The sequence below is a fragment of the Hypomesus nipponensis genome, chromosome 11, assembly GCF_054491055.1.
Source record: "Hypomesus nipponensis isolate SF chromosome 11, ASM5449105v1, whole genome shotgun sequence".
NCBI classification, from domain to species: domain Eukaryota; kingdom Metazoa; phylum Chordata; class Actinopteri; order Osmeriformes; family Osmeridae; genus Hypomesus; species Hypomesus nipponensis.
Window position 1 is genome coordinate 18710344 of NC_140371.1, and position 12417 is coordinate 18722760.

Consider the following 12417-nt stretch of genomic DNA (forward strand, 5'->3'; position numbering starts at 1 on the left):
CCTGGTCTGGCTTTGAAGGCAGCCACACACACACACACACACACACACACACACACACATACACACACATACACACACACACACACACCCCAGGATAGATGGGCCAACCCTGCAGCCAGAAGAGTAATTAGCCTAGCTTCTCCCTGGGTCACATAATCCATTCCAACTATGAGCCGACACTTAAGAAAAAAATAACAAAGATAAAAATATTCGTAATTTGCATTAAGTAATTTTTTTACCATCTCACATATTTACTGCACGCATACACACACTGTCGGTTTGTGCTCTATACTGTCATCAAGATCGGAATCTACAAAGGTCTCAGACTTTGCCTAACAACTCTAAAAGGCACACACACACACACTCACACACACACCTCTGTCAAAGGCTGGCTGTGCAGAAATAAATGAGAGCTGATTTCATTATTACAGTGAGGAGGGAGGCTTGGCCAGCAATCCATGGCCTTGCAGCCTCATCCTATTGTGTCAGCGCAGCGGAGGACTGATGAGCGCATTCACACTAGAGATAGGGCTCTTTACCCAGCCTTTTGTCTTCTGACAAGGCCTAATTAGACACACAGAACGGAGCCTGTTGTCGGAGGAAGCGGGCGCGCTGTCGCCCATGTTTGGCTTTCCGTGGAAACCCCGGGGTACGCGACTGGATGATCCGTTAAGCAGCCTTTGATTCCGCACCAGATTAAAGGCAGTCCGACTCGGTTCCCGTGATATGAGAGAGCGCCGGATACTATTCGCGCGTCAGTTAAGCGATTACGGCCTCTACATTTTAGTTCAACTGTGAATTATGGGAATGCGATATCATCACCTCAGATGAATGTTAGCATATAGACAACTGACAGCCTGTAGAGATCTGCAGGCTTAGAAAGATTCACAGCGCAACACAGTAGATAACATTACGCTTAAACAGAGGGCGATGATGTAGCTATTGGGCAGGTTAGCAAGCACCGCGTGAGGGCCTACGACAGCTCATCTCTATGATCAGCCTGCATCAGTAAACCTCATCGTGGGTAAACATCAAATCGGTACCATCGCTAGCTACTGTAAACCTCTCAAAAGGACCGTTCACAATCACAACTAGAAATACACCGGAAAACGCAGACTTTGAAGAGCACTGGCAATCTACGTCCCTTGTGCACTGTAAATGCAAATATTGTAGGATTAAGATGGCTTACTTTACATGCCCATCTACTACAGAACATTTCAAAATCTCCTACTGTAACAATTTGAGGAAAGCAGTGAAGTCTCTCCCACATGGAGAACAGTTGTGCTGGGGTCTAGGGACGGGGCTGCTGAACAGTGCTGTGGTCTGCTGACCACGAGGAAATGTTGAGGAGGCACATCTAAGAACAATGCACTGCAGGTTTAGCATGAGTGGACACAATATCACTGTAACCCTGACAGGCCTTGTGCATCTCTCTCTCTCTCTCTCTCTCTCTCTCTCTCTCTCTGCCCTCTCTCTCTCTCTCTCTCTCTCTCTCTGCCCTCTCTCTCTCTCTCTCTCTCTGCCCTCTCTCACTCTTCTCGACTCATTGCCCTGATTTCTACGGCTTTCCTGCGTTACTCATTATGTGTTTGTGTGTGGCTATGCAGAGAAAGGACTGTGCCCCCCATTCCTCCACTACCCCCCCAACCCGATAACCTTCACCCCTGCCTCCTCCCCTCCTTGCCACCCCAGGCTCCCTGGCTGGGGGGCTGGGGGGCTGGGGGCTGGGGCGTGGTGGGGGGATCACAGGGCTGTCACACCCACAGAGCCCACAGAGCCACACCAGCTCTGACTGGCCGAGGAGGCTCCTCCGTAGGCCTGTCAGCCTGACTTACTGCTGAAGCAGCTTAATGAGACTGGAGGGAAGAGACACGATAGAGAGACATACACAGACAGAGAGAGAGAGAGGGTGAGAGAGAGACAGAGAGAGAGAGAGAGAGACACAGATAGAGAGAGAGACATACAGACAGACACATAGAGACGAGAGTGAGAGAACAGTTTAGCCCAGATCAACTCCTCGTCCTCTTACATCTTTTCAGCAGCCCTGAGATGTAGTGTCTGACCAACACAGCCCTTTGTATCAACTAGATCTGTTTGTCCTTGTAGGATTGTCAGCCCTGTACGATTGTCACCTGTCTTGTCAGTTCCAAAAGTGGAACTGTGTACATGTATAATGGTATTGGCTGCAACATGAACCTCTCAGACACTTCAGGAAGAGACAGGTGGAAGTTTAGCTGTGACTGCACAAAGACAGAGACTAGACACACTCGATTACCATGGATATGCTATCACCAACGACACGCCATGGGCATTTCCTTTGTGTGTGGATGTGTGTGTATATGAGTGTGTGTGTGTGTTTTGCCTAGTTAATGAAAGCTGTCTGATATGTGAAGAAGAAGATTAGAAGACAATGTCCTGGCAATCACTGATCTAGAGGTGCTGTGTGGATACTGGAATCACACACAAACACACACACATACACACACACACACACACACACACATACACACACACACACACACACACACACACACACATAAGAGGGTGTTGGTGTTGTTGGTGCAGAACACTGAGGATATATAATTAATCACCAATCACACCTAGCAAGCACCTACTAAACAAAAGCAAAAACACACAAGCACACCTCATCTGTCTCTTTCATTCTCAAAGCGTCAGTTTAAAAATAAACAGGCGTGGTCACTAACAGCAGCTGTCAATGTATGGATGTGATAGGAGAGGATGGGGGAGGAGAGGAGGGGAGAGAGAGGATGGCAGAGAAGAGGAGTGGATGGGAGGGAAAAGAGGAGGGGAGGAGAGAGGAGGAGTAGAGAGGAGAAGAGAAGAGGGGGGAGAGAGGAGAGCTGGAGGACTCGTCACTTACGGAGGCAGGTGTTATCAGTGAAGAACTCTGTGAACTTGTCGCAGTCGTCCTTGCTGTTGCCACTACTGCTGCAGTCGCAGTAGGGTGACACGCTGATCTTGGGGGAGCGCAGGTAGTTGGGGGTCAATACCGTACCTGTGAGAGGGGGGTGGGGGGGTGAAAGGAGAGGAGGGGCGGTCCGTAAACTCACGTTTTAGTGTGGACTTTGATCCGATTTGACACATTTTCCTTCATCAAATTCAGTTTGCTGTATTTCTCATTTGTATTTTGAAAGCAGAAAGCAAGGTGTTCAAACATTAGAAAGCTGAGGTAGAGTGAAGAATTAGCTTTCTTTCCGCCGCTAAAGTACATAGCTGCAGTCAGTAATTCTGTGCTCACACAATACATTGTTCCCCTGCACTGGCAGTACTCCAAATACCAGGCTTTTTGTTTTGCTTTGCGGTGAGGGCTGAATGAATCGGCGCTTTGCTGGTTGCTGTGTGGACTAGCTGCTACAACTGGCCTGGAGGGAGAAAGGTGATGGATAGAGCTGGGATACGTCCCTCAGCGCAGGAGGGAGAGAGGGAAGGAGGGAGAGAGAGAGACGGAGGGATGAGCTGAGAGAGGGAGGCAGTCAGAGATAGGAATGGAGGGCGAGAGGGAAGGAGCGAGAGAAGGATGGAGGGAGACAGGGAAGCAGGGAGAGAGGGAGTGAGGGAGAGAGGGAGTGAGGGAGGGAGGGAGGCAGGGAGAGATAGAGGGGTAGGAAGGGAGGTAGAGAAGAAGAAAGGGGGGGAGGCCAGATAAAGGAACCGAATCTTCTCTGCACTCTTTTTGTCCTTTGTCCTTTCCTTTATCTCGCTCATGCTCAAGCCTCCATTTCCTGCCTCTCTCGCTCCATCGAGTCTGCTCTTAGTTCACAGTGAGCTTTGTCTCTGAGGAGGCGAAGGAGAAGGAGGAGGAAGAGTGCTATGGTGAGGTTGACCCTTGCTGTGGCATGTCAGAAACTAAAAGGTTGCTCCTTTCAGAAGCCATTTAAAGTCTTCAACTGCAAAATGGTTCAAATGTTCAAAAAAAAAACTCAGATTTAGTCCACAGCCTCTGATGTGAAAGTTAAACGCCACGTGTGAACACAGCAGGAGCCGGTGGGTGAGGAGAGGATGTGAGGGCTGGACTCACCAATAAGACCAGAGTAGGACAGGAGGCAGTCTGCGTAGTTCTCCTTCAGACAGCCAGACAGGGAGCGAGGCTCAGGCTGGCAGTTAGCAAAGAAGTCAGCCAGACGAGACCTGGAGGACAGACAGACAGACACACTTGGTATGACCTCCAAGCCCACAACCTATGCACTGACCTCTGACCCCTCATACTATTTGACCTTGCAGGATACTGGTAACAAGAGCTTTTGGTGGACTAAAAATGTGTGTTAATGCACACACGCACACACATACACACTCACACTCACCAAACACACACGGACACACACACACACACTCAACAAACAAGATATGGTGAGCAAGCCTTGAGGCTGGCTTCCAAAAAGGCCTCATGTACTAGCACTAATGCCTCCATGTAATCCCAGAGAGCTGCGGCTGCCATGTAGGAAGAGCAGCAGGTCCTGAGGCAGGAGAGGTCTGACATACGTCACTCACTCAGCCAGCCTGCTGCCTCTCTCTCTCTCTCAGACTGTCTCTCCTCTCCCTCATTCTATTCTCTCTCTCTCTCTCTCTCTCTCTCTCTCTCTCTCTCTCTCTCTCTCTCTCTCTCTCTTCTCTCTCTCTCTCTCTCCCCCCTCTGTCTCTGCCTCTCTACCTTCTCTCCCTCCCTCTTTCCCTCTCTCTTTCTCTCCTCTCTCTCTCTCTCTCTCTCTCTCTCTCTCTCTCTCTCTCTCTCTCTCTCTCTCTCTCTCTCTCTCTCTCTCACACACACACACACACACACTCTCTCCCTCTCTCTCCTCCGCATCTCAACGTCAACAGCCTGTCAACCCAAAACAACCCAAAGACATGTGCCAGTACCACCCACTCAACAGCTCAACAACATGAGTGTGTGTGTGTGTGTGCGTGCGTGTGTATGTGTGGGGACTCGCCTGCAGATGTAGTTGGTCTTGCAGGACTCCTGCAGCAGCAGACAGTTGGGTCTCTCCTTGTCCTCGTAGGAGCACACGGGCACGATGGTCTGGCGGCGGCGCTCCGAGCAGGCCGACTGGTCGCCGGGCGGGCAGGAGCAGAACAGCATGCCGTACGAGTGTTTGGGCGGGACCTTGTCGAAGAACTGCCGCAGCGCCTTGTGGCACTTCCTCTTGTTGCAGACCTCGGCGGTGGACACTCGGCTGGTGCAGGGGCTGATGTAGGACGAGCGGTACTTCTTACACGTGTCGTTCAGGTTGCAGGCCTTGGCGGCGTTCAGGCAGTTGTTCTCCCTGGTCACCGCCGGTTCTCCTGTCGGGGGGTGGGGGGAGGGTTGAGGGGGAGAGGGCAGAGCGGGGTCAGGATGCGGTGTCTGGAATACAGCTGGCTAGGATCAGTGATGGGTGGGATGTTTCTGACGCTGTGTCTGTTTTGATTTGGGGAATGTTTATATGGTAAGTATATTTCGACTGTGTCTTGACACGAAACACTGTGTAGGCTGAAGGTACTAGATGATACATGAACACAATACTTAACGTACAAGGAGACACACAAACAACACGTGGAGCGCCTTGAAGACGATTCCGAGATCACACAACAGAAACAGCCTGCCCCCCCCCCCCCCCCGAGAGGACTGGATGGAAGAATTCACAACAGCAACGTATAATAGAACCCTGAGAGAGGCTAGCGTCCTGGCTAATGATGTGTTGTCAGCTAGACAGAGCGCTACAGACCCCGTTTACAGCAGCCCAGCGTCTCCCCGGTCCCAAATCAAACAGTGGCCCGCCCCTCTACACCCCTGCAGGCTAAACACACCCTCGTCTTCCCCCAGCCTGCATCTCATCAAAGCCTGCAGCGCGCCACCACCCCCCCCACCCCCCCGCGCTCTTTTCCTCTCTATCTGTCAGCTCCCACTAATTGCCAGCTTTCTTACAGATCCCCCCCCCCCCCCATTAATTAACATTTTCCAGACTTTTTTTTTTGGGGGGGGGGGGGTGAAACGGAGCAACAACAGCATTTTTCTTTAATGAGCCCCAATTAAAACGTAGAGTAGTTGGTGGTGCTGGTGGTAGAGTCAAAGAGAGAGGGTCGTGAGGCCACTGAATGCTGGATTGGGTGTTGATAAGACCCAACACATCCATTGACAAATAAGAGGAGTAGACAAAGAAAAAACGACGTCCTGCGGCGTAGCACACAGAAGAAGCAGTGACACACACACACACGCATGCACACATGCTCGAGTGCCCACTCAGAGAACTTTCTAACTAGTGTTACTTTCCTCTAACACTGTGTGACAGACTGCTCAGTGTGACTCTGAGACTGATTCAGACATCAACAAACGCTGTGTCGCGAAAGGAAGAAATCAAATAAAACGTCAACAAGGGTCGATGCGATTGAAACATCCACCAACTCTAACCCTTGTAGCACATTTCTGTGTTCATCAGGAGTGTTGATAGTGGTCCATTCTCAGGAAGTCTACTTATATAAACACCCTTTGTGTTAAAGTAACACTTTAACACGCTCTGCCCCTGCCCATCGCTTCCTCCTCTCCAATGACACTCTCTGTCCTCCTCCCATCTCCATACAGCCCTAGTCCTCTCCCTTATTCTCTCTCTCTCTCTCTCTCTCTCTCTCTCTCTCTCTCTCTCTCTCTCTCTCTCTCTCTCTCTCTCTCTCTCTCTCTCTCTCTCTCTCTCTCTCTCTCTGTCTTTGTCTCTCTCTCTCTCTCTCTCTCTCTCTCTCTCTCTCTCTCTCTCTGTCTTTGTCTCTCTCTCTCTTTCTCTCCTTGGTTTGTGCCCTGTATCTGTCTGGGGTGACCAGACCTTTTAACTCTGGAGGGTCTACAGCTGTCAGGAACTAACTCTTCTGCTGACCCTGCAGTCACACAGGTCGTACAGTATGGATATGTACAGAGAGAGGGTGACATTTCAAAGTATTGTGTGTGTGGAGGGGGGAGGGATCATGTAGCATGCAGCTGTCCAGAGCTCCAGCCGTCTGCCTCCTGTCTCCAACAGTGGTAGACTGCAGCATGGCGAGAGCCCCTCCCTCCCCTCCCCCCCCTCCACCCCCCCCCCCCTCCACCCCCCCCTCCCCCCTGATCCCCGTGGCCCCCCCGTGCTAAAGCACACATCTGCCCGACCCCGCGCTGCACTTTCTGGCAGATGGCACTGTCTCTCAAACACACACACACACACTAGCCAAACATCGCATCGAGACACACCACATAAATTCACACTTGTGCATGCGCACCCCCCACACACAAACACACGCACATACTCACACACACACGTGCGCACATGTGGAAGCAAATGTGTCTTTCCATGATACACATATACATGAACACTATTAAAAATACCAATGTTCATTGGTATAAAACATTGTTTTGGCAGACAAGGGCCATGTCCTGTGATTGTTAGAATGTTGTGCCAAACAAATTGACTTTTTGGACGAATACAGGAACCAAGCCATTTTAGGATTAAATCAGTGCGTCACACAACGCTGACATCAGACATCGCTGATGTCACACAACGCTGATGTCACACAATGCTGATGTCACACAATGCTAGATAAACTGTTCTAACATGGAAGATACTTCACTGTCTAACTGTACAGTTTATTCCACAATACACACACCCACACACCAGTGTGCACAAATACGCACGCCCACACACACACACGCACACACACACACACACACGCACACACTCCCCTCCCAGGGCCATCTGGTCTCCTTGTAGGGGGCAGGACCCCCCCCGGCCCCAGTAGCTCTTGTTTCCGATTCAGACTCAAATTGATTATCATGTCGCCTGTTTCCTCCAACCCCCTGCCTAATTTCAATTACCACAGGTCCGCGGGTCGACTGACGACCCCCCCCTCCTCCTCCCCCCTCCCCCCAAGTTCAGGGCCACGGGACACAACAACAAGTGACAGAGGCGGGGGGGGGGAGCGTGGTTGACGGTAGAAAGACTCTTGAATAAGAAACAAATTGCCACACGTGACTGACCTACGCTTCAGTCTTTTTTCCAATACGTTTCCCACAGAGAAAGAGATGCAGTTCACATGGAGCCCCACAGCAATGCCCTTCCAATGGTTCGGATGGAGCACCGCCCCAGTTTAGCCGCAGAGACGTAGTGGTAGTAGAAAGTACTTTATTCATCCTCGAGGGGAAATTTGCAGTTTGTCATAGTTGTGTGTCATTTCCTGTTTCATTCCATCAGTTAGTCTGTTTTATTAAGTGTTTTATTATCTCTGACATCATACATCACATCGCAACATGTCGCTATCATATTTTTGGGATCAACATGCCACTCTACCCATTCCTGTGTGATTGATTGTCTAGACTCTAGAGGATATTGCAATTTATTGGATGGCCAATCAGGAACTAAACAAGGTACCCGCACCATAAGCAGCAATGACATGTCTGGAGTTTTTTGGGTGTTTGTTTTTCAAGCACTAGTGTTTCAGAACTTTGAAAATGGAAAATCCTCAACTTCCTGAATTGTGTTGGTATAAACACTTTGCAGTGAAGAATGAAATGAGTCGTCTACAGAACGCGTGTAGCGCTGCAATGAAGAGGATGGTGTTGTGTTGCTACCAGCGTTATTAGAAAGTGGAAGTGAAGAGGCCTTTCAAGTAGCTAGTCCTTGTTTACCCTCAATTGAGCACCAGTCAAGTGGCTCTAGTAAACCTGCCTGAAGATAAGTGGTGGAGGCACACAAGATGAGCTGGGAGTAGCCAATCAGCTTGGTTGGGGGAAAAAGTGGAGGTGGGACTAACCAATCCTGTCGGAGGTACCATTCAGTTCTTTAAGGGTGTGTGGAAGGCTACTGTAGCCACTGCGTGTCCACTGTAGTGGATTTGGATACCAGCTAAAAACAAGCAATCAAATTTAGTGAACATTTGATTTTTGATTGTCTGGTGACTTGATGCAACTTCATTACCAAACATATGGTTGATCCAGTCTGAAAAAGAATACACGAAACATGCTGTGTAAAATAGATATTGAAATGAATTCTAAAATCAAATTAAGAAATGAGACCCCAGGTTGTTAAAGACTATTCCCAGCTTCCTCAGTCTCTTTTCAGGATTATAATGACTGAGCTACACTGCTTGCCACTTTAATGTGCTGCTACTGAAAGTGCAAGACATGCACAAATGAAAGAGAGGAGGACTAGCAGAGAAAGAGAGCCCTCAGGTTTACCTCTCACTTCTCTCTCTCTCTCTCTCTCTCTCTCTCTCTCTCTCTCTCTCTCTCTCTCTCTCTCTCTCTCCCCATATATATATATATATATTTCTCTCTCACCTCTCTCTCTCTCACCTCTCTCTCTCTCTCCGGCGCTTAATAATCTTCCCGTTTCTCCAAACATTGTCCCAGTGCAATAAACCCACATGGATGTGCAGCAAATACCATAACTCACCACCCCTGTAATTGATCCCTGCAGTCTCTCTCTCTCTCTCTCTCTCTCTCTCTCTCTCTCTCTCTCTCTCTCTCTCTCTCTCTCTCTCTCTCTCTCTCTCTCTCTCTCTCTCTCTCTCTCTCTCTCTCGCTCTCTCTCCCTCCATCTTAACCTGTCCCCTCTCTCTCTTCCTGTTCCTCTCTCTGCCTTTGTTCTGTATTGATCAGGGTCATCGCTCGGCCCCAGCTCCAGAGGGAGAGACAGGCTGTGTTGAGGGGCACCTAGTCTGCTCTTGCTGGATATTGTGTTGTACTCTGATGGATCTGGCCTGTGGGCTGTTTCATCACCAATCAGACAGCCAGGAGATCAGCCAGTAAGACAAGCATCCCCCAGACCGGTCTATCAGAGACACAGAGGTTACAGGGCATTTAATAATGTCTGCTGATACCGTGGAACCCCATCTTTACCAGGCGCAATCTTTCTCCTCAGCCCCAGCCCCAGCCCTAGATCCAGCCCCAGCCCTAGACCTGGCCCCAGACCCAGCCTTAGACCTAGCCCCTAGCCCCCAGCCCTAGCCCTAGCCCTAGCCCTAGCCCCAGCCCCAGCCCCAGCCCCAGCCCCAGCCCCAGCCCCAGCCCCAGCCCCAGCCCCAGCCCTAGCCCTAGCCCTAGCCCTAGCCCTAGCCCTAGCCCTAGCCCTAGCCCTAGCCCTAGCCCTAGCCCCAGCCCCATCCCCAGCCCTAGCCCCAGCCCCAGCCCCAGCCCCAGCCCCAGCCCCAGCCCCAGCCCCAGCCCTAGCCCTAGCCCTAGCCCTAGCCCTAGCCCTAGCCCTAAACCTAGCTTCACTTTAAACCCTTCGTCAGTGTAAACCTCCAGAAACACCTGGTTGCAACACCCACCATAGTACCAAACCACTTCAACATCTGTCCTAAGATGTAAGACCACATCTACAAGATGTCTAGCTTATTCTTAAGAGGGTAAATTCCTTAGCACAAACACATAATGCAAGCAGAATTCATCTTCATAACCACACCTCCTTGTCTGTCATAATGATCTATTATGCTGCCTAATGCCACAGGAAGTTATTGCTGGGCGATAATTAATCCAACCTTTCTTTTCAGATCATGAATTGTAGAAAACTTAGGGTTGGCAATGAGAGGCTTTAGAATAGATTTGTTTCGAAAAAGAAAACAAATTGCTGCTTTTTTTCTGTTGCCTAGTTTGGAAAAGCTGGATCACTGGATTACTGTCACTGGATCTGTAATTGTGACATTCCGACTTGTCATGCCTTTTCATTTGAGAGACCACATCAACTTTGACAACATGTCAAGAACATCCATCCCCACATCTCGTTTCTCTTGGAGAAGAAGATGAAAGCTCTGCAGCTTTCCTCCTCTGATATGGCCCTGAAACCATTTGTTTCATCCCGTCTCGGGATCTATCCAGAAGGACATGAACAGTCTGAGCCCTCTGGACTTTCTGGAGTAGAGAGGGAATATGAGAGAGCCTGTTTTGCTCCCCGAAGGATTAAACCTTCTCCAGGATTACTCTTCTGACAAGCAGGCCTTCTCCTCCAGCAAACAGTCGCAGATGACAAGCCCCTTGCCTGTACCTCTCCCACCCATCAATCATCTGTCCAAGCCCCTGTCACCTTCCACAGGGAGAGAGAAGACAGCAATAAAGCTGAAAGGTTGTAGGTCGTGTTGCTGCCATGAGTCATCCCATGTCAGGGAACTTTGGAAGCTGCGAGGCTTGTGGCTTCTTTTGATGCCAAACTTTATAAGATTTGCATTTGAAAAATTTGTGATTTTATTGTTTTAGAAGACGAGCAGATGTTTCATGAGTGAAAAGTTGTCCTGGACACGACATTGAGGGGGTTTGTCTGTTTATGTCCTGAATAATGTAAATTTGCTCCGCAAACTACAATGACAGTTCTTTCCACTGGCAGAAACTGTTGCTGAATACAATAGTCACGTGTTATGTATGATGTGTATGGTACGGTACTGGCACAGCGGGCCATAGTTTGGAATTCATGAACAAGAGGGGCTCTGAAACTGTCACTTTGCTGTTCTCTAAGATCACCCAGGATGCGTTTGATGCAGCAAGCTACCAGAGAGACCTTACCCTGTGTCTCTCCCAGTGCTCTCTCTCTCTCTCTCTCTCTCTCTCTCTCTCTCTCTCTCTCTCTCTCTCTCTCTCTCTCTCTCTCTCTCTCTCTCTCTCTCTCTCTCTCCCCCCTCTCTCTCTCTCTGTCTCTCTCTCTCTCCCTCTCTCTCTCTCTCTCTCTCTCTCTTTCTGAGCCATGGCATTCTATGGAGTCATAGTTGGAGAATAAACAAACTTTGTTCCCGACTGTCAGCCAGTATAATTGGCTACGGAGATACCAGGCAATGCTCTTGTTCCCCATGCATGGCGGACTCTCCCAGCTTTGATTGATAGTGTTCATTTTCTAAGCTGTGTCTTCAACACTTTAAGTGCATGTGACCCATTTCTCTCAGCTATAGGTTTTTAATTTAACATTTGGGTGTGCCAAAGTCTGCCCGGAAGATGGATAGCTACTGCTACGCCATTCCTGCCAGGTAAAAGGGAAAACACATACTCAGTTAGGCTTGGCAGGGATGTGGAGGAGAAGGAGAGGAGGGGGAGAGAAGAGTGGAGCAAAAATGAATGGAAGATGCCATATAAGGAGAAGACAGGACTGCGGCTACTTCAAGCAGACTGCTGACAAAGGAAGATGAGAGAAAAAAGAGAGAGCAGGAGAGGTGAGGAAGAATGAAAAGGGGAGAGACAAAGAGGAGCGGTAATGAGGGAGAGGGTGAGACAGGGAGACTCAAGCTCAAAAGGGAGAGAGGAAGAGCGTCAAGAGGAAGAGAGTGAGAAAGGGAGAGACAAGAGAGAGATGGAAAGAGTGAGAAAGAGAGAGAGAGAGAGAGAGAGAGAGAGAGAGAGAGAGAGAGAGAGATGGAAGGAGAAAAGTGTGGGCAAGAGTGTCGAGAAAACATATCAGACGTTATCTCTTATTGGTCAGAGGCTGT

The 12417-nt window shown here is 49.5% G+C and overlaps 1 protein-coding gene across 1 annotated transcript in view; it reads right to left on the reverse strand.

The window, feature by feature from the left end:
- The window catches only part of gfra1a (gdnf family receptor alpha 1a), a 48906-nt gene that overhangs the window by 8440 nt on the left and 28049 nt on the right, over positions 1 to 12417 (reverse strand). Inside the window, exons 5-7 of the mRNA XM_084710251.1 lie at positions 4947 to 5298; positions 4040 to 4149; positions 2882 to 3016 (exon numbers count right to left, since the gene is read on the reverse strand). Coding sequence (XP_084566377.1) covers positions 2882 to 3016; positions 4040 to 4149; positions 4947 to 5298 — 597 coding nt within the window. The remainder of the gene's footprint in view (positions 1 to 2881; positions 3017 to 4039; positions 4150 to 4946; positions 5299 to 12417) is intronic.